General features: G+C 60.0%; 3 protein-coding genes across 8 annotated transcripts; 1 reads left to right on the top strand and 2 right to left on the bottom strand.

Moving 5' to 3' along the window:
* The first annotated feature begins 30 nt into the window (after nt 1–30).
* Nucleotides 31–2562, top strand: LOC128329060 (translation initiation factor IF-2-like). Of its 4 annotated transcripts, none has more exons than XM_053259522.1 (3): nt 305–1145; nt 1547–1642; nt 2066–2562. In XM_053259522.1, exons 1-3 carry the CDS (start codon nt 803–805, stop codon nt 2221–2223), a joined length of 597 nt encoding a protein of 198 aa, XP_053115497.1. In that variant the 5' UTR covers nt 305–802; the 3' UTR covers nt 2224–2562. The 4 variants fall into 4 exon arrangements, with proteins under 4 accessions (XP_053115494.1, XP_053115493.1, XP_053115497.1 ...); XM_053259521.1 differs by having other exon boundaries at nt 309–1145; nt 2063–2562; XM_053259519.1 differs by lacking the exon at nt 1547–1642 and having other exon boundaries at nt 31–1145.
* A 915-nt stretch (nt 2563–3477) lies between these two features.
* Nucleotides 3478–10405, bottom strand: PSMB6 (proteasome 20S subunit beta 6). Its single transcript, XM_053259542.1, has 6 exons — nt 10216–10405; nt 9229–9296; nt 6487–6618; nt 4093–4222; nt 3785–3929; nt 3478–3683 (listed from the first exon to the last, which is right to left on the bottom strand). The coding sequence occupies exons 1-6, from the start codon at nt 10297–10299 to the stop codon at nt 3556–3558; spliced, it is 687 nt and encodes a 228-aa protein (XP_053115517.1). The 5' UTR covers nt 10300–10405; the 3' UTR covers nt 3478–3555.
* Nucleotides 10406–11427: 1022 nt separating this feature from the next.
* Nucleotides 11428–19133, bottom strand: GLTPD2 (glycolipid transfer protein domain containing 2). Of its 3 annotated transcripts, none has more exons than XM_053259536.1 (4): nt 18994–19133; nt 18242–18330; nt 14129–14316; nt 11428–12244 (listed from the first exon to the last, which is right to left on the bottom strand). In XM_053259536.1, the coding sequence occupies exons 1-4, from the start codon at nt 19094–19096 to the stop codon at nt 11719–11721; spliced, it is 906 nt and encodes a 301-aa protein (XP_053115511.1). In that variant the 5' UTR covers nt 19097–19133; the 3' UTR covers nt 11428–11718. The 3 variants fall into 3 exon arrangements, with proteins under 3 accessions (XP_053115511.1, XP_053115512.1, XP_053115513.1); XM_053259537.1 differs by having other exon boundaries at nt 18242–18327; XM_053259538.1 differs by lacking the exon at nt 18994–19133 and adding an exon at nt 18822–18912.
* Nucleotides 19134–19710: the final 577 nt, after the last annotated feature.

Raw genomic sequence — 19710 nt, 5'->3', positions numbered from 1 at the left:
ACAAGCTGGGGGCGGCTCCTCCGTACCCTGATGGGCGGCGGGAGAGTTGGGCCCCGCGGCTGCGGCAACAGGAGGGGGGGGGACTCCTTCCCGGAGCGGGCGGTGCTCCCCGCCCCCCCGGCCGAAGTCCCTCGCGTCCTCTCCCTGCCTTCCGAGCACAGGGGGCGCGTCTGGGAGGCTGCGAGCCGCCGGGCGGCACCGATCTCTTCTTTTTCTCCTCGCAGGGGCCGAAGAGCCGCAGCAGGCAAAGCGGGAGCCAGTAAAGAAGTCTCTGCCCCCCCCCCCCCCGCGCAAAACACGGCCTTCCAAACAGAGAGAGGCGACTCTGGGGCGGGCGGGCGAGCCCTTGCCCTTGCCCCTGCCCCTCCTGGCCGGAGGACGCTGCGCCCGCCTGCAGATGCACCCCCGCCGCCTCCACCCGCGGCGTGTACGGAAGACCCCCTTCCCTCCTCGGCCTCCCAGCCCTGGGCTGCCCCCCAGCGCCGACAAGGGGGCTCCCGCCACAGTGTGCGCCAAGGCCTCGCTGGTGAAGAGGCGCCCCGCCAGGCAGCTTCAGATCCTGCTGCAGCCCCTGCTTTTCCAGGCAACTGCCCGGCAGGAGCTCAGCCTGGGTTCCACTCCCCACTCGGCCGTGCTCTCTCTGGCCTACCTCAGGGGGCTGTTGTGAGGATAAAGGGGCCCAAGAAAGGGAGCACCCACCGGTGCCACTGTGAGCTTCACAGATGGGAGATGGAACAAGCCCCTCCGGGTCCCGGCCGGATTTCAAGCCCCCAAGGGGGACTTTCCAGGGCGTGGGGGTCGGATGCTGGCGCCCGGCAGTCCAGGGGGGCTTCTGCTCTGCCCCCGCCTCTCCCTCCCTCCCTCCCTCCCTTGCACCAGCATGCCAGGCTGTCAACAGGGGAAGGGACTCTGCCCCCCCCGCCCCCCCAGACAAGAGGCAGGCCTCCCTGCAGCCTCTGGCAGGGAGGGGGGGCGGCGCCAGGGCCTGTTTGCCAGAGGAGGCGGGAGGCGTGTGGGGTGTGTCCTGCTTTGCCTTGGCTGGGCTGGCCCGGAGGGAGAGAGCAGCCGCCGCCGCTGCTGCCGCCACTACCACGGCTGCTTGGGGGGCCCACTTGCCACTCGGAGGAAGGCAGGCAGAGCAGGAGGTGAGTGGGGGCAGCCGGAGGCCTGGGCCCAGTGCTGAAATGAGTGGGGAGGGGCCCAGGCAGGAGGACCCTTCAGCTAAGCCACAAGCCCCACAGTAGCTGGGGGGCAGGAGGAGACCCCCTCGGGCCCAAAGACTGGCCAGGGAGGTGTCGGGCCAGCAGCAAGCCTTGGAGTGGGCCTGGAGGAAGGGCTGTGGGTCTTTTGAGGGGGGGTGGCAGCAGAGCAGAGAGCGGCTGGGAAGTGTACGTGCAGCCACCTGAACGCACCCAGCTGCAGAGAGAGAGAGCCCCCCCCCGCCAGCACTCACCTCTTGGGCCCGGTGCCCACAAGGGAGCAGGGGGGAGAAGGTGCCTCCCACCCCCCACCCCCCAGCTGCCTCTCGTGCTTCCTCCTGCCACAGGGCCCTCCAGGATGGGGTCCAGGTTCGTGGGCTGCTTCCCCCGGGGGAGACGCTGGCGCCAGCGTAGCAAGCAAGGGCAGAAAGAAGCCCCCGATGGTAAGGCCGGGCCGGAGACCCAGAGAGGCGGCGCTCCTGCCTCAGACCCGAACCTCTTCTTCTCCCCACCCTTGCCGGCAGGCACCTACCAATCCACTTGCCAGCTCACCTGTGATGAGCCCCCCCCCCCCTGCCCCCTGGCAAGCAGCACTCCCAACCCCCATCTTCTCCTCCCTGCCATTTGCAAGGATCCCTTGGGAGCCGCCCGACTCTAACCTCTCCCGCCCCCCCCCCCGTTCTTAAGCTCTCCATCTCCCCCGCAAATGACAGGAGCTGGTGGCAAGCACAAGGAATGGCTGGCTAGCGAGCCAAGCCTAAGCGAGCGAGGGCCTTGGGGAGGAGCCGGCGCCCATGAGCCGCTCAGCAGCCCCCTCCCAATCTGCCCCCTCGGTCACTCTTTCTTTCTCCCCCCCCCCCCAGCAGCTTCCTCCGACAGGCCTGAAGCGACGTCTTCCCGGACAAGATCCACCCCATCCACCAGCAGCGAGACGGACCCCCAGAGCGGACGGGCCTACTTCAGTGGGAAGGCACGGGTGTCCTTCCGTCACCAGCTGGACTCGGAGAGAGAGACCACCAACTGAGCCCAGGCTGGATGGCTGACACCCCACCCCAGTCGCTTCTGCTGCTGGCACAAGCAGGCCAGGACCCCCAGGGGGAGGCGGGGCCCTCCTCCCCCCCACTGCAGACCCCAGGGACAAGGGGGCTGAAGACCAAGGGAAGCTGTCGCTAGCCTGTTAGCCTGCTGGGACCAGGCAATATGCAGGAGGTCAAGCTGGGGGGGGGTGTTGTGTCTGAGTGGAGATGGAGGAGAAGCCAGGCAGCTGCTGGGGGGCCAAGAGGCAGCTGTGGCCGCCGGAGACCCCAATCCCCGTGGGAGTGCTTAGCATTCTGCGCAACAATAAAGCAGCCTGTCCCTCTGAGCCTGTGCAGAGCGCTTCTCTTCCACCCCAGAGGGACCGAGCCGGCCTGCACCTGGCCCCTCCTCACTCTGGGTCCAGCGGAGACTGTGGGCTCAGAACTGGGAGAGGCACAGCCACCCTTGTGCCCCAGGGGCTGGCGGGGGTGAGCAGCCGATGCCCTCTTGGGGAGGTGCCAGTCGGCAAACAACTCTGGAACTGGCACTCTGCCCGTCCAGGGAGGCGGCAGGCTGGGGCAGGCGAAGCTGCAGCCCCCTGGAAGACCCCGGGCCTTGCCAAGAACAGTCATCACAGCTCTCCCCCCCCCACTGCGCCCCCCACTGCAGGGAGAACCGGCTGGGCGGGGCTGGCTAAGGGCTGGGCGGAACCCCCTTATCTCACCCACCCACACACTCCCTGTAATCACGGCGGCGGCTCTGAAACAATCACAGGCCTCAAGAAACCACAAGGGGGGGGGAGCCCAGCGCAGGCAGCCTCCAGCTCCCCCTGCTGGGTGCCAGAAGCCTCAAGGGGAAGGGGAAGGGGAAGGGGAAGGGGGCTGCGTCCGCATAAGGCAGGAGGGAGCTTCCCTTCTCCAAGGACTCCCAGCACCTTTGCAGAACTGCAGCTCGGAATGGGGGGGGGGGCAGAGCCATCCCTGCAGAGGGCCAGGAACCTGCCCCTTCCGGGGACACCCCAGCTCGCCTTGCCCGTCTCCCACCTCCGGAGCAGCCAGGAGCCCCCCTGCGTCCAGCAGGGCCCACCTCAAGGGTTCTCATGGCCGGGGGCCCACTGCTGCCCACCCAAGACCATCTCTGTGCCCAAGCAGAGTGAGAGGGGTGTGGGGGGGGGGGGACACTCCCCAGTGCCTGGAGCCAGCCTTGCCCCCCCCCCAAGCCAAGAGCCCAGCGGTCTGAGAGGAAGCAGCCACACACTCTGTTCCGACTCCCAGATTTTAATTCAAGATTTGAGAGGAGGGCGTGTCCCCCAGTCCACCCCCCGCCAGCCCCTCTCTTATCAGAGGGGGGAGAACCGGGGCAGCTCGTTCCCCAAAATGACCTTGCGCTCCACGCCATCCTTCGTGATGGCCGCCAAGCGGATGACGCCCCCGCTGGAACCGTCGCGGTCCATGGCCAGGGAAAGGGCTGCGAGGGAAGAGAGGGGCGTGAGGCGGAGGCCCCCCCCCCGAGGAGGGAGGGGCCCCTCCGAGCAGCACCCCGCCCCGCCCTCAGAGAGGCCCCCTTACCGTTGGCCGCGAAGGTCAGACACTCCTCCTTGCTCATGCCCGGCTTGTAGGAGGCGTCCACAAAGCCGTAGATGTAGGAGCTGCCGGAGCCCCCGATGGAGAAGGGCTGGCGGACCATCATCCCCCCCATGGGGACGGAGTAGACCTGGGAGGGGGAGGACAGGCAAGAGGTGAGCCAGGGAGTGCCCCCCACCCGGGGCCGGCCGAGGGAACCAAGAGCCCAGATGTGGGGCCCCCCACCACATTCTGGACGGGGAGGGAGGGAGGGAGGCTTGCCCACCCGCTGGGGGAGCAGCCCAGCCTCTCACCTGGCCCCCTTGGCGTCTGTCCCAGCCAGCCACGAGGATGCCCGCAGTGAGGTCCTCTCGGTAGCGGTAGCACATCTCCTTGAAGAGGTTGGCCGCTGTGTGCACCAGAGGGCCCTCGTCCAGCTCAATGCTGCAGAACACCGGCGGGGTGGGGGTGAGATGGCAGGCAAGGAGGGCCAGGCATCTCCCCTCTCCACCCCCCAGGGCCCTCCGGGATGGCGCTCCGCGGCACGGGGCCAGGGCGTCGGCTTGGCCCACAGAAGGCCCCAGGCCCAACCCCTGGCAGCCCCTCCAGGGAGGGCTGCGGAAGACAGGCCCCCCAGCCGGAAACCCTGAGGAGTGGCTGCCAGTCGGTGCAGGCGACCTGAAGGGTCTGGGGGCCTCCTTACCATCTCCTATGATTCCAGAACCACACGGACTGGTGACCCACTGGGGCTGTTCACAGGGCCACGGCCTCAGGTGGGCAGGCAGGGCTCGGCCGCCCTCCCCCCAGACGCCCCTGGGCAGCCCACACGGCCAGCGCCCCCGGGGGGAGCAGCAGCGCAAATGAGGCTCCCTGGGAGACGCGCCCCGGCATCCGAGAGCCCCACTGCGGGCCGAGCAGAGGGCGCTGGGGGTCGGGCCCTCGAGGCCTTCCCGGAGCCAGGGCCCGGGGGGCCACCTCAGCTCAGAGCCGGCCTGCGGCAGCACCACAGGGCCCCAAGGGGATCCGGCGGTTCTCCCGGGAAGCCCAGCCCAGGCCCGGCCGCTTGTGAGAACAGCCTCCCTCGGCGAGGGGCGGGAGTGAGTCTGTTTGGACGGGTCCAGCCGGCTTGGGCAGGCGGCGCATTGGCAAGGAGAACCGTGCGGAGCGCAACACGTGCCCCCGGCTTCACCGGTCTCACTCAGACCCTCGGCATCACAGCCAACGTGAGCACAGCGCACTGGCCCCCCCCAATACTGTGTGCTTATTTGGCTGTTCACAGCTAGCTCCACTTTCACTAGGTGTGAAGTGCTCTATGGAGAGAGAAAAAACTCCGTCTGGCAGCTTCACTGCAGTCGGAAAAAATATTAGAAGTCAAGTGACTGACCAACCCATTTCATAGCAGATACACAGAGCTTGCCGCCCCCACCCCCCGCCCTACCTCTGTGCTCAATATGAGAACCATATGCCAAGCCATTCTGGGTGATCTAAAGGGTGGGGCAGAAGGGGGTGCTTTACCCCCCCCCCTTTTGAGGGCAGATTCCTCCACATGGGGGTGGAATGAAGCCTCCAAGGGGAGGCTTCAGTTCCATACATTTTTGTCCTTTCCTGCCATGAAAAAAGCGACTTCTAGGACTTTTGATTTTTTTTTAGAACACACACACCAAACAATTGCCCAATCCACTTCAACTTGAGTATCCAGAGCCCTCCCTCCCTGCCCGACGTCTGTGCCGGATATCCAAGACCTCTGGCAAGCCATTCCTCAAACACACACTGGGGCAGGGGGAATATCCCCCCCAGGGAAACCCCCCCCCTTCCGTTGCTGACTCTGAGGAGGCAGCGGCGGCGGCAGGGACAGGCTCAGCCCATGGCTGCAGGGCAGAGGAAGGACAGGCTCTGGGGGGCAGCGAGTGCCTCCTTCCTTCTCTGCTGCCTGCAAGCAGCCTGCCAGCCCTCCCGGGAGAGCTGCCGAGGGGGGGGGGAGCTGCAGCCAGCAGCCTGCCCCAGGGCAGGGGGAGCCTCTCCATGGCAGCCAAGGCTCCCGATCCTGGCCAGCCCGATGCGCAGAGGAGCCATCTCCAAGTCTTGGCTGGCTGCAGGGCAGGGAGACAGGTGCGAGGCCTGCAGAGCCTGGTCGCCCCGCCCAAAGGACAGCCCTGCTCAGTTCTTGGCTCCCTAACCCCGGAAGGCAGGACAATCCGAGACAGACTGCCTCCGGGCCCGCGTCCTCTCTAACTACTGTCATCTGTGTGCAGAATGCATTTTGTTCTGGGGGCGGCAGCATCAAGGCCCGGGCATTCGGAGTGGGACCATCCTGATTCAACCTGAACAGGACCTAAAATTCTCTGAGTGGACACCAAAAACCGTGCCAGCGCGCCTTTGAGGGATCACTGCTCAGGACTCGGGAGAAGGAGACTTCCAGAGGGACAGCTGCGTTCATCTGCTGCAGCAGAACTCAGCTTTGGAGCACCCGGAAGACCGCGAGGTCCATTCAGGGACCGGAGTCAGTCTTCCAGGCCACCTTTCAGAAGACGGAGGTTTCCTTTCACAATCTTGCTGAACAGCTGTTGATGGATTTCTCCTTTGGGGACTCTCATCAACATGCAAGGATGACGTGTGGCTTTCTGGAGCTGGCGCTGGCCTTCAAGCCTGGGTGTCCCAAGACACACGGCCTCGGCACCCTCCTGCTCCCAGGGGGCACCAGTCCATACCTGTGGAAGCCAAGCTGGTACGTGACAGCATCAGCAATGGCTTGGGTGTCAGCCGCGGAGCCTGACCGGCAGCAGAAAATGTGGTCGTGGATCTGGGTCAGCTTGTCCGTGACTCGGTTGGCGATGTATGAACTGTGAAAGGTAGAGAGACCCATTAGCTTCATGCCTCACCCACCCAAGTGGGGCCCCCGTATCCTCTTAGGGTGGCTGCGCTGGATTAGAGCAGTGGAGGGCCAGGATGAGTCCCAGGGCCCAGCAGCTGTGGTGCACAACGCCGTGCTCAGGACCGCTCAGGATCTCTGCATTCCCAGCTCACAAGAAGCAGCCACAAAGTACCACTTCTGTCAAACTGGCAGCTTCTTTCAGAAGTGGGCCTTTCCCTCCTATCCTTCTTGCTAGAGAAAAGAGTTGAGGAAACCCCACGCGGGCAGCCCAGCCACAGAAGAAGTGCTCGCCCAGGCACCCTCCAGCCCCCGGAAGGAACAAGAGGTTAATGCCAGAACAGCCCTTGTGGTTCCTGCAGTGGCCCACCTGATGCCTGTTCTTCTATATCTTTAACAAAAATGTTGCCCTTAAGGATGCTTTCCATCAATTTACCCCACACAGACATTAAGCAAGAAACCCTGCAATTTCCTGGCTCTCTTTTTGAAAACCAGCATTACTTGGGCTACTTTCTAGTCCTCTGATACAGAGCCTGAATTTCTAATTTTTCAAAACAGTTTCAATCACCATCCCTTGCCACCCCTACTTGACTCAGGTCTTCAGCCTCTGTTCCCAAGAAGCTCAGTTCAGGTGTCTTCACATTCATACAAATAATTCATTCAGCTTCTCTGTAATCTCCATATCCTCTTTAATAATCCCTTTCACTGCCTTGTCATTCTTGAGATAAATGACCTCAGAACAGTGGTACATCTGCTGGTCACCTCCAGACTGGACTACTGCAATGCACTCTTTGTGGGGCTGCCTTTGTACATAGTCCAGAAACTGCAGTTGGTCCAGAATGCGGCAGCCAGGCTGGTCTCTGGATCAGCTCGGAAAGACCATATCAGTCCTGTGTTGAATGGGCCACACTGGCTGTCGATAAGTTTCCGGACAAAATACAAGGTGCTGGTTATAACCTTTAAAGCCCTAAAGGGCTTAGGCCCAGGGTATTTAAGAGAATGTCGTCTTTGCTATGAACCATGATCATCAGGAGAGGTTCGTCTGCAGTTGCCACCGGCTAGTCTGGTGGCTACTCGGGGACGGGCCTTCTTCATTGCCACCCCGAGGCTTTGGGACACACTTCCTGCTGAAATAAGCGCCTCCCCATCTCTGGCAACTTTTTAAAAAGGCAGTCGAGACACATTTGTTCACCCAGGCTTTTAGATACTGTTTTAATAGTTTGCTCATTTTTAATAGTTTTAACATGGTTTTAAGTTTTAAACTGTTGCAATGTTTTAACCTTTTTACTTGTTGTTTTTATTGTTTTGTTGTAAACCGCTCAGAGACTTGTGTTTTGGGCGGTATACAAATATGTCAAACAAATCAAACCAATCCGAGGGCCCAAGCGCCTCCCTGGGAGGCTTCCTGCTTCCGGTTATTTTCAAGCCTCCCTTGATGCTTCCAGCTAAAGGCCCCTCAGATGCTCTTTCCACCCCGCTTGCTGTCTCCTGGCATTTCTTTGGCCAGTGGGTGTTCTTTCTGTTCTCTTCGCTTGGGCTCTTCTGACGAAACTTTTCACAAGATGGCCCTTCCTGCAACACACGAGGGGAGACCTCCCTCACCGCCTCACTTTGACTGCGGCACCCTCCTCCTGTCTGGTCTCCTACCGTCTCGCCTCCATCCAGCACTCAGCTCCTCTAGGACACACACGCCCTGCCTCAGCCCTCCACTCGGACAATGACAGAGATTTATAGGCGGCTTTTCAGCACAAGTTCTCAGGGGGGTCTCCCTGCTCCAGGCCCCCAGCTTCCCTTTCCAGACTCCGTGCCAGCTTCTCCCCTCTGCCTTCAGTGCCCCACATGGCCTAGCCCCTGCCTGCCTCACGCCTCTCCTGCCCAAATGCATTCCTTTCCATGTCCATCCTGCCACCCTCTCCCAAAACTGAACTGGTTGTCCCAATGACTCCCCTGTCCTTCCTCCAGAAGAAGAGCTGGTCTTGTGGCAGCAAGCATGAATTGTCCCCTTTGTCAAGCAGGGTCCACCCTTGTTTGCATTTGAATGGGAATCTACATGTGTAAACACTGTAAGATTGTTCCCCTGGGGGGATGGGGCCACTGTGGGAAGAACACCTGCATGTTTGCATGCAGAAGCTTCCAGGTTCCCTCCTCAGCAGCATCTCCAGATAGGGCTGAGAGAGGCTCCAGTTTGCAACCTTGGAGAAGCTGCTGCCAATCAGTGTAGACAATACTGAGCTAGATGGACCAAGGGTCTGACTCAATATAAGGCAGCCTCCTCTGTTCCTCCCTTGCTGTTCCTGATCGCTGGAATGGACTCCCCTCTCCCTCCCTCCCAGTCCATCAAGACCCATATTTTCTGCAGTACTTTTTGCACAACCTCTTAAACCCTAGCCCCTGCCGCAACCAAGATAACACAACTGACACAAACTGGAACAATCCTACATTCATCCCCTGCTTACCCAGCCTCCATTTCCACCCTTCGCCTCCTTGGTGTGATTGCCTAGACTGTAAGCTCCTTGGGGCAAGGACTTGTCCTCCTATGCCATGCGGACGGCACTACATAGACAAACCGTCCTCCACTTACCCCGTGGTGGTCCTGGAGTCAGCACCAATGACAACACCCCCGTCAAACTCCACAGCCATGATAGTTGTCTGGTGAAGAAAGGATTAAGATCAGGCATGGGAGGGATGTGGATCTTGCCCACCAGGAGGGCTGCCTAGGCTGGGATCCCAGATTCCCTTCACCAGCTGCAGCTTCTCCTGCCACTGCAGCCTGAGCTAGGAAGAGCCAAGCTTGTCCAACTCCTTCACTCCCCGGAGCCCACGATCCCCAGCGTCTCCGGCCCAGAGCTCTCGCTAACTCAGGCCTTCCTGCCACCCTCCTCGAGTGTAAGGTGGCAGAATATTCTGCTCATATTTTCTGCAAGGATTTTGGCTCAACCCCCACCCCATTACTTTCTCCACTGACACCTCCAGATCTGCAGGCTCTGTGGGGCAGGGGCCTGCTTTTCTCTCCCCCGGCAGAGGTGCTGCTGCGAGGCCCCTGAACCAAGAGCCAAGAGAGCAAGCCCACCCCAGGGCACCACTGTCCCCTCCAAAAGGGATTCCCAGAGGTTGCTGACTACAACTCCCAGCATCTCCAGCTGCAATGGCCTTTGGTTGGGCATCATGGGAGTTGTAGTCAACCTCATCTGGGAAGCCCTGTTAGAGGGGACACTGCAGGGCCCCCCACTTGGACCCTTACCAGAGGCAAGGAGGGAGGCAGGCAGGCAACCTCTCCCCCCCCCCCCGCAGGGAGACCCGGGGCAGGAGGGCATCCCTCCCAGGGGCCCACACTCCTCCCCCCGCACTCCCTGCCGCGTCAGGCCCTTGGTCCAGCCGGCTCAGGGTGGCCTGCACCGACTGGCGGCGGCGGCGGCGGCAGAGAAGGGTCTTCCCCAGCGCTGGCGCCTCCCTCCCTCCGGCTGCAGGCTGCCCGTTCACCAGGTAGAGCTGCGCAGCTGGCGTACTGGCGCGTCGCGTGGCCCGGCCACCCCCCCTCCCTCTCCCTCTCCCTCTCCCTTCCCCTCACCCCGGTGGTCTCCGCCTGGCAGGTCCAGTCCGGGCTCCGAGCCTCCAGCCCCGCACTCGCTCCTAGCACTGCCGTCGCCGCCATCCTGCCTCTCTGAGCACGGCACTGTCGCAAAACCGCCGAGACACAGCCGCGACCGCGCTTGGCGGCAACACCGGCTCCTCCAAGCCGGAAACTTTACGACACGAGGTGTCACCGGCCCCGCCCCCCGCCACAGAAGCACAGTGGAGTTGCTTAAAGTCCCAGACGGGCACTTCCTCTGCCGGAAGGCGGGACTTCCTGGTGATTTCCGAAAACATGGAAACGAGGGCGGCCTTGACCGACACCCCCTCCCCCAGCAGGGCCGAGCACGGAGAACGCTGCTGCGATGGAGAAGTTCCTGGTTGCTTTCTATGGGCGGCTGTTTTGGGCTCCCCAGGTCGCCCGCAAGGCTAATCTCATTCAGCGGTCCCGCAGCAGTCGTCGGGGGAAGAGCGGAAGCGGGCTAGGGCCGCTCTAGGCTCTCCGTCTCTATGGCGTGCACAGCGCCCTCTGGCGGCTGCGCTGGGACTGCTCAGGCGCAGCGGGTGGGGCCGCTGAGCTCTCCCGCCTGGGCATCTCCGCCTGCCTGGCAAGCCGCGTCACAGGATTCCCAGCTGCTGTGGACTGCAACTCCCATCACCCCCAAGCAACAGCCACTGCAGCTGGGGATTCTGGGAGTTGTAGTCACCAACCTCTGGGGATCCCTGTGGGAGAGCAGAACACTGTGCCTGCCCTCTGGCTGTTCTCCCCCGCCCCCAGCTCCCTCTCTCCAACCATCTTCTCTCCGCCAAGGGAGGCTTTGCAAGAGCTCCTGGCAGGGGGCCCAGGCAGGCAGCCCCTCCCTCTGCCTGCAGGGGGCACGGTCGGCTGCAGCCAGCCCCCCCCCCCGGGGTGGGCTCTGTTTGGGCTGCAGAGGGCGAGCCCCCAGCGCCCGCAGCAGCAGCAGCAGCCCACTTGCCCTTGGAGGCTGGAAGTGCCTGGGGCGCAAGGCGGGCCTCACCCTGGCTCGGAAAGGGCTTGGCCCCCCCCCCCCCGGCACACTTCCCTTTGAATGCCTAACAAAGAGCTGGGCTGGGGAGTGAGCCCCCCCGGAAACGGGGCCCTTCTCAGAGGGCTGTCGGGAGGAGGAACCCCGGGAAGATGAAGCCGCCCAGGACACGCTGCCTGGCAAAGAACCGACAGAGGCAGGCCTGATGCGCATGCATTTAATGCGTTGGGTGGGGGGGGGGGCGGCCGCCGCCTGCATTCATTGCATTTGAGGTAATACTGCCTCCGAGTTAACCGTCAGTGGAGAACTGGGCAGCCGCAGGGCACCAGCTGCGCTTCCTGCCTTCTCCTCTGGTGCGCGGCCTGCTGCTGGGAGGAGGCCACAAAGGGCCTCTTGGGCAGGGAACGTGGCTGGCCCGTCTCCTCTGGTGCCTCCTTGGAGTGGGAGCGGAACCTGGGAGGCCTCCTCTGCTGCGGCCCGCGGGCCTCGGGGCCTCAGGGCAGCTCCAGCATCAGGTGGGCTGCATACACCTCCTGTGTGATGTTGTAGACGTCGAAGAGAGTGCGCACGGTGGCGTGGAGGAGGCTGCGTGCTTTCTGCTCCTCCTCTGCGCAGACAGTGTGGAGCAGCTCCCGGCGGGAGGGCAGGGCCATGAAGGCCAAGGCCGCTGCCTGCCGCACCCACCAGCTGTGGTACGGGGCCAGCGCTTCCTGGTAGGCGCTGGCACACATCTGGGAGGGCTCCTCGTCCTTCCCGCTGGTCCCCAGCTTGTGCAGGAACAGCTCCAGCCACTTCAAGGCACGGTGGAGGCGCAGCAGTGTCCGGCAGCCAGACGGGGGGCGGCCAGCGGGCAGGAACTGGAAGCCCACCAGGCCGTTGGCGAGTTCAAAGGTCACCATGGACTGCACGGTGTGGTAGTGGGGGCCATGCAGCCCTGAGTGGTGATCCTGCATGAGGGTGATCTTGGAGCTGGTCTCCCGTGAGATCAGCCTAAAGGCGGTGCCCAGGGAATCCATGAGCCTGCAGAGAAGACAGGCCCCTTCCTTAGCCCAGGAACAGACCCCACCCGTGATCCCTGCCAGCTACCACCACCCTGATGCTCTTGCCCTGGCCGAAAGGCGGCCAGTGGGAGTTCTCCGTCAGGGCGACAAACCTCTTCTGAAGCTGCCTCCTCCAGAGTGAGTCAGCCCCTCCGTCTACCCCGAGGTGGGCTCCTCGCACTGGCGGCAGCATCTCTCCCGGGGCCCCAGCTGCAGAGAACTCCCTTGGCCACCTGTGAGCCTTTCCTGGAGAGGCTGCCCGGGACGGAACCTGGGAGGGTCTGTGTGCCGAGCAGGGGCCCTCCGAGGCGCTAGCTGCGAGGGTCCTCTTTCTTCCCCTTTAGTGGTGGGGAGGACCCTTGTGGGAGCTGGCAGGAGATGTGGGGCCTCTTGGCATCTAGATCCAGACAGCTGTGGAGGCTGCAAAACGGGCAGTCGCCCTCCCTGCCGCCCTCCACCCTGCCTGGCCATTAATGGCTCTCCCCCTGGCCGCTCCGGCGGGTGGGGGCAACAGAGGGCTGGCAGACCCTGCAGCAGCTCCCGGGCATGAAATGAAAGGTCATCTGCGTGTGGATGGTGAAGGGGAAACCAGGGAAGTACTTCTGGGACAGGTGGCGTTGTGGAGAGCTGGTCTGGTGGCAGCAAGCATGACTTGTCCCCTTAGCTAAGCAGGGTTTGCCCTGGTTGCATATGAAAGGGAGACTTGATGTGTGAGCAGCACTGCAAGAGATTCCCCTTCTTAGGGGAGGGAGCCGCCACTCTGGGAAGAGCATCTGGGTCCCAAGTTCCCTGTCTGGCAGCATCTCCAAGAGAGGGCTGAGAGAGATTCCTGCCTGCAACCTTGGAGAAGCCGCTGCCAGTCTGTGTAGACAATACTGAGCTAGACAGACCAATGTTGGTCTGACTATGGCAGCTTCCTATGTTCCTGTGTGGGCTCTTGGCAGGCATGGAGCAGACAGGCTGGGCTTCTTTGGGAATGCAACGCAAAACCCGGGAACAACTATGAACAATAGGCAAAGCAAAGAATGCAGTCACAATACAGGGTATGACAAGACTCCACGTGGCATCACAAACTGCAACAGGCATCCATCATACAAAAGCAAGTGAATACAACAATGTGGGCTGATGAGAACTCCACAGACTCAAAGATGTCATTCTTAACGACAGTTACTGAGGTGCTGATCGTGTCAAATAGCTGATGTGATGCAGGTGGTGCCAGTTTGCTAGGAGTGAATCCTCAAGAGTAAGAGGTAACCCTCCTGCACAGGGACCTTGAAAGGAGGGTGGCTTTGGCTGACATGACATCTTTGAATGACACCTTTGAGTCTGTGGAGTTCTCACCCGCCCACATTGCTGTATTCACTTGCTTTTGTATGATGGATGCCTGTTGCGGTTTCTGATGCCACGTGGAGTCTTGTCATACCCTCTATTGTGACGCTGCATTTTTTGCTTTGCCTACTGTTCATAGTTGTTCCCGGGTTTTGCGTTGCATTCCTTGTGCTTGTCCCCCCGTTTTCCATCTTTGTTATTGGAGTGGGCTGCTTTGGGGCCTGCCCAGAGGAGGGGAGGGTGACTAGTCTACACAGAGCTCTTTGGCCTGGCCGCTCTGTGTAACCTGGAAGCTCACTGGCAGCAGTCTGAACAGGAGCTAGCCCCGCAGTCCGAGGCAGGAGGTGCTCCGGAGTCTAGAAAGGCGGCGGCCAGAGGCAGGATGCCTCCTTAGTGCAACACACGCCTCTCTTCTGGTCTGCTTGTGGACCTGCTCCAATGGGGCACGATCAGCCACCTTTTTGCTAGGCCACACGAGGCTTCGTTTCTGTCCTGCCCCCTTGGCCCGGGGTGGGTGGGGGGCTCAGCAACTCACTTGATCAGCTCTTTCCAGCCGCGGAGGTACTCCCCGATGAGGACTTCCCCGTGGGGCGTGATGCTGGCCCCAAAGGCCTTCCGCAGCCGCTCCAGCTGGAACTTCTGCTGGCTGCCCTCCTTCTCCCACGGGTTGGGGCTGCTGCTCGGCGGGGGGAGGGCGGCATCGGTGGGGGTCACTGGGAGAGGCTGTGAGCCAGAGAGAAGCAGAGGGAGGAGTCACTCTTCGGGCCGGTGCCTGGACCTTCTGGGACCAGTGTCCCCTCTAAGAGGGATTCCCCGATGTGGCTGACTACAGCTCCCAGAATCCCCAGTTGCAGGGGCTTTTGCTTGGGGATTCTGGGAGTTGTAGTCCACAACATCTGGGAAGACTCCCTCTTAGAGGGAACACTGACTGGGACTCCCTGGAGTGAAGAGGAGCAGCGGTCAAACTCCCTCGCGGTGGCCTTGCCCAGTTCTGACTCTAAATGCTGTGTTTGTTTTTTAAAACCCCGTGATAAAAGCTGCTGAGCTTTAAGGGTGGCGAGCGGAGAGCAGGGAGCAGAGACTGCGCTGGGCAGCCCTTTCCGGCAACACTCCACTTTCACAGGATTGTCCTTATTGATTCACATTTACAGTAGATACCACTTTTTGACCAAAATAAGCCCCCAAAGTGGCTTACGTAGGACTTTGCACAGCGCTGTAGAGCAGAGGTGGGCACGTGGGGCTCTTCAGTTTTGCTGGACTACAATTCCCATCACCCCCCGCCACATTGCGCTGGGGATGCCATGCGTTGTACTCCGACCCCGGCTGTTTCAAGGGTCCAGAGCAGTCCACAGCAGCCTTTCTCATTGCAGTCAAAAACACTAAGCATGTAATGAGAATTAATTTTAATAATTTTAATAATTTTTTAAAAAACTTGTTTTAATAATTTTATTCTATTGTTTTTATTGTCCTGTATTTTAATTTGTGACTTTTAAATATTTTAAATTTTGTACACAACCTAGAGATATACATATCAGGCGGTATAGAAAAATGATCAATAGATAGATAAATAAATAAATAGCAAGCACCCTGAAAAGTAGCCCCGTATTATCCTGCCTGTGGGGCAGTGCTGGGGATGGGTGAGAGGGCTGGGGAGTCTCCGGAAGAGGCAAGACCCGGACTCAGGACTCCCTGTGTGTATCGTGAGTAACAGCCCTGAGTGAAGAGACTCAGCAGATCCGGGGGGGGGCAGTTGGGAGGCCGCAGGAAACTGGGGCGGGGAGGGGGGAAGGCTCAGGACACCCCACCTCCCTCACAGCAACCGCTGAGCCCAGGTCTGTGTCCATTTAGCTGGAGCCCAGAGAAAGCTCTCCTCTGCGACCTAAAGTCTGCAAGTGCTGTATTTATAAACAGCACTTATACATCGATTCCTGGAGATTTTGGTGAGAAATAAAGCTCTGATTATTTTCTATTTGTTTCTCGTTCTGTGTCTTCGCGAATCTTGGGAGTCATAGCAGCCAAGCCGTTGACAAGAACCTGCAGTCCCCTTTAACGTAGGACCTTTGGGACTTGCAAGGGAGGTTTGGGGCATCTCAAATCTCTTACAGAGGGTCCTGAAGGTGGTGGTGGTGGTGGGAGACCACAGCTTGCCTCCTTGGCGATCGGCCTGTGGGGTCCTAAGAACATATTAGAACATCAGAACAGCCCTGCTGGATCAGGCCCCCCAAGGAGGCCCATCTAGCCTAGCACCCTGTTTCCCACAGATGCCGCTGGAAGCCACAGGCAGCAGCTGAAAGGGGCATGCCCTCTCTCCTGCTGTTACTCCCCTGCAACTGGTACTCAGAGGCATCTTGCCTTTGAGGCTGACGGTCGCTTCTAGCCCTCCAGCTAGTAGCCGTTGATAGACCTCTCCTCCATGAAGTGATCCAAACCGTTCTTAAAGCCATCCAGGTTGTTGGCTGTCACCACATCTTGTGGCAGAGAGTTCCACAAGTTGATTATGCGCTGGGTGAAAAAGTACTTCCGTTTGCTTGTCCTATATTTCCTGGCAATCAGTTTCATGAGATGACCCCTGGTTCTAGTGTGATGTGAGAGGGAGAAGAATTTCTCTCTCTCCACTTTCTCCACACCATGCATGATTTGATAGACCTCGATCATGTCTCCCTGCAGTCGTCTTTTTTCTAAACTAAAGAGACCCCGATGCTGTAGCCTTGCCTCATAAGGAAGGTGCTCTAGAAGGGTTCAGTCTTGTCCCCCATGCTGCTCAACATCTACATGAAACCGCTGGGAGAGGTCATCCGAGGGCTTGTTGTCAGCAATATGCAGAGGACACTCCGCTCTCTCTCCTTGTCACCTGATCCTAGGGAGGCAGTGGATGTCCTGAATCGGGGCTTGGAGGCTATGACGGGCTGGATGTAGGCTAGTAAACTGGGACTGAATCCAGACAAGACGGAGGTGCTGTTGGCCAGTAGGAGAGCCAGTTGGGATGAAGGGATCTCACTAGTTCTGGATGGGGGTGCACTCCCCTCGAAGAGCAAGCCTGCAGCTTGGGAGTCCTGTTGGACCCGTCTCTGCTTTTGGAAGCTCAGGTGGAGGCAGTGGCTAGAGGTGCCTTTGCACAGCTTCGGCTAATGCGCCAGCTGCATCCCTTTCTCGAGAAGGCAGATCTGGCCACGGTTTCCCATGCCTTAGTCACATCACGGCTGGATTACTGTAACACACTCTACGTGGGGCTGCCCTTGAAGACTATTCAGAAACTGCAGCTAGTGCAAAATGCAGCAGCTAGGGTTTTATCCAGAGCTGCCTGGTGGGAGCACATCACACCCATTCTGAAAGAGTTGCACTGGTTGCCAGTTTGTTTCCAGGTCCAATTCAAGGGGCTGGTTTTGACCTTTAAAGCCCTTCACGGATTGGGCCTGGGATACCTGAGGGACCGCCTGCTCCCAAGGGTTGCTGCCCCCTTGATGAGGTCGCCTGATGGGACCCTGCTCCAGGTGCCGACAATGAGGGAGGCTCGGCTAGGGCCTTCTCTTGCTACCCCCAGACACGAACGCTCTCCCGGTGGCTATTCCCTCCTCGGTCTCCATCACAGCTTTTAGAGAGTGTAAAATCTTGGCTTTTTGCCCAGGCTTTTATATGCAATAAATTATAAATTTATATCTTTTGCTGCTGCTTTGTATTTTTTCTAATGTTTCTATTGTGCTTGTTTTTAAATCTTTTAATCAGATCTATTGTTTTTATATTCTAGCTTAATATGTGAATTCTGTAATTTTATAGCCTTGTTTTAACTTTTGTGTGAACCACCTTGAGATTGTTTTAATGAAAGGCGATATAGAAACTTAACAATTAAATAAATAAAACAAAATAAAACAAACCTCTCAGCCAGTAAGCTACACCAGTCCTCAAAACTCAACAATTTTGCACACGTGACCCACAAAAATCCAATATAAATGAATGAGTGAATGAATACACGTTTGGATTTAAAACTGGGGGGGAATTTCCATCCCAGCATGAAACTAGAAGCAACTGAGCTGGGCTCATTCAGGTGCATCTTCTCAGGGATGGTCCTGAGCTTCCACAACTCCATGGCGTGGCTATTCCAGGAATCGCGGGTCCTGCAGGTCTGGTCGCCTCATCTCAAAAAGGATGTTGTAGGCCTGGGAGAAAGTGCCGGAAAGGGGAGCCACCAGGAAGGTGGCTGGAGCACCTGGCTTATGAGGAAAGACCCAAGTATTGGGGCCTTTTGGTGAAGAAAGAAGAAGACAACGAAGAGGGACCCTGATCGAGGTTTGCAAAACTGGCCGGTGGGGAGAGAGAACAGCTTCTCTCCCTTCCTCACCGTGTGGAGTGAAATTCATCAGCACAGACAAAAGCAAGTCCTTCAAGCCATGCATGAGCATGAATGGAAGGAGTTTGCTGCCTAAAGATGTCATGGCTTGGATGGTTTTAAAAGCGGGCCAGGCACATTTGTGGAGGAGGCGGAGCGGCGGAGAGGGCCATCCACACCTGTTCTCTATGATGGCTACATGGAGCTTCCGGTTCAGGGGCAGTCTATCTCTGCATGCCAGTTGTCTGGGGGGCAACAGTGGCAGAGGAGGGGCCTGCAGGTGCCTGGGGTGGGGCTCTTCTTCTCTGGCCCGCACACTCTCACCTTGTCTTCCTCTCCTTTCTCTGGCGGACTCTCCCCGGACCAGCAGCAGGGTCGGCCTCCCCACATGCAGGCTGAGACTGGAAGTTCTGCTATGGGGACAGGGAGGGGAGGGTGTGAGAGTCGCCCCAAGGGCGGGCCGATGGACAGTGGCAGACCCCTTCCCAAGCCCTCTGTCCTGCTGTGGGCTGCTGCCGCCCCACTGAGAGGGGGCAGAGACTGCATGGCCCCAGAACTTGGTGCCCGAGCGACAGCCCCCCCCCCTTGCACAGCTGCACAAGCCCCCTGGTGTTGGTGTTGGGCTCCTCGGGGATATCCCCCCCCCGCTCACATGCTGACGCTCCATCTGGAGGAGAGCCTCCGGCCCGCCCCGCCCCACTCCTCCGAATAGCCCCGAGGAGCCCCCTCCCGAGGGTTGCCAGCCGGGTCCTCAGGAGCCGCTTCCCACCATCTCCACAGGAAAGCAGCCCCCCGCCCCCCCCAGAGCTGCCACTCCAGGGCACGCAGGCGTCCGTCTGTCCGTCCACACAGCTGAGCGGCCCTGCGGAGAAAGCCCCGGAGAGGACCCCGTGCCCAGCCCTACCGCTGGCTGGGCGTCCCAGGAGAGAGGCTCCAGCCAGCCCCTCACGCGGCCAGGCTGCCAAGGGGGGCAGTGACATGGTGTGGCAGGAGGGGAGGGGGCTGCAGTGGGGCCCTGTGTGCTGCCCCCCCGCCTCCCACACAGGGGGCAGCCTCCCTCCCTCCCCAGGACTCACGGAGGCGCAGGCTGGTGAGGTAGAGGAGGAGGAGGAGGAGGAAGACCCCCGCGGGGAGGAGCAGGCGGCAGAGGCGTGGGGGGCCCCACGCGAGAGCACCCATGCCCGGCACCCTGGCGCTGCTTCTCCCGTTGCTCTTGGACCCTGCCGCTTGCTCAGGCAGGAGATAAGGCCTGCTTATCATCAGGGCGGAGGGAGGGAGGGAGGGAGGGAGGGGGGATGCCCCTGTGGTGTCTCTGTCTGCGGGAGGAGGCGGGGAGGCGGCCTCAGCATGATCAGGGCTCAGCCCAGGACCTTGGTCAGGGCCAGGGCCACGCCTTGGGGCAGCCAGCGCGAGACAGTGCCTCTGAGCCTGTGCAGAATGCATTCACCTCTGGAGCCCAAGTGGAACCATGACTCTTGGTCCCCTTTTCAACGCCGGGACTCATCACAGTCCGAATAGGGAAGGGTGCCTCTGAGCATGTGCAGAGTACTCTCCCCTGAGCCCAACAGGCTCCCTGAGGGAAGGCCCCTGACACATGCTGCCCAAGGTCCTGCTCGGTCTACATTTCGAGCCAGGAAGGCTCTCGGAGCTCCTCGCAGGCCGGGCAAGAAGCCTTCTTGACTGTATTCAGTTCTGTTGATTCCTTCTCTATGCCGCCCCACCCCAAGGTGTAGAAGAGGTAAAAAACAAAGGCAAAGACACCGTTGGAAACAAACTGCTGAGGACAATGTAAA

Source organism: Hemicordylus capensis, chromosome 6 (assembly GCF_027244095.1).
Source record: "Hemicordylus capensis ecotype Gifberg chromosome 6, rHemCap1.1.pri, whole genome shotgun sequence".
Classification (NCBI taxonomy): Eukaryota; Metazoa; Chordata; class Lepidosauria; order Squamata; family Cordylidae; genus Hemicordylus; species Hemicordylus capensis.
This window is presented reverse-complemented; position numbering and strand designations above follow the sequence as displayed.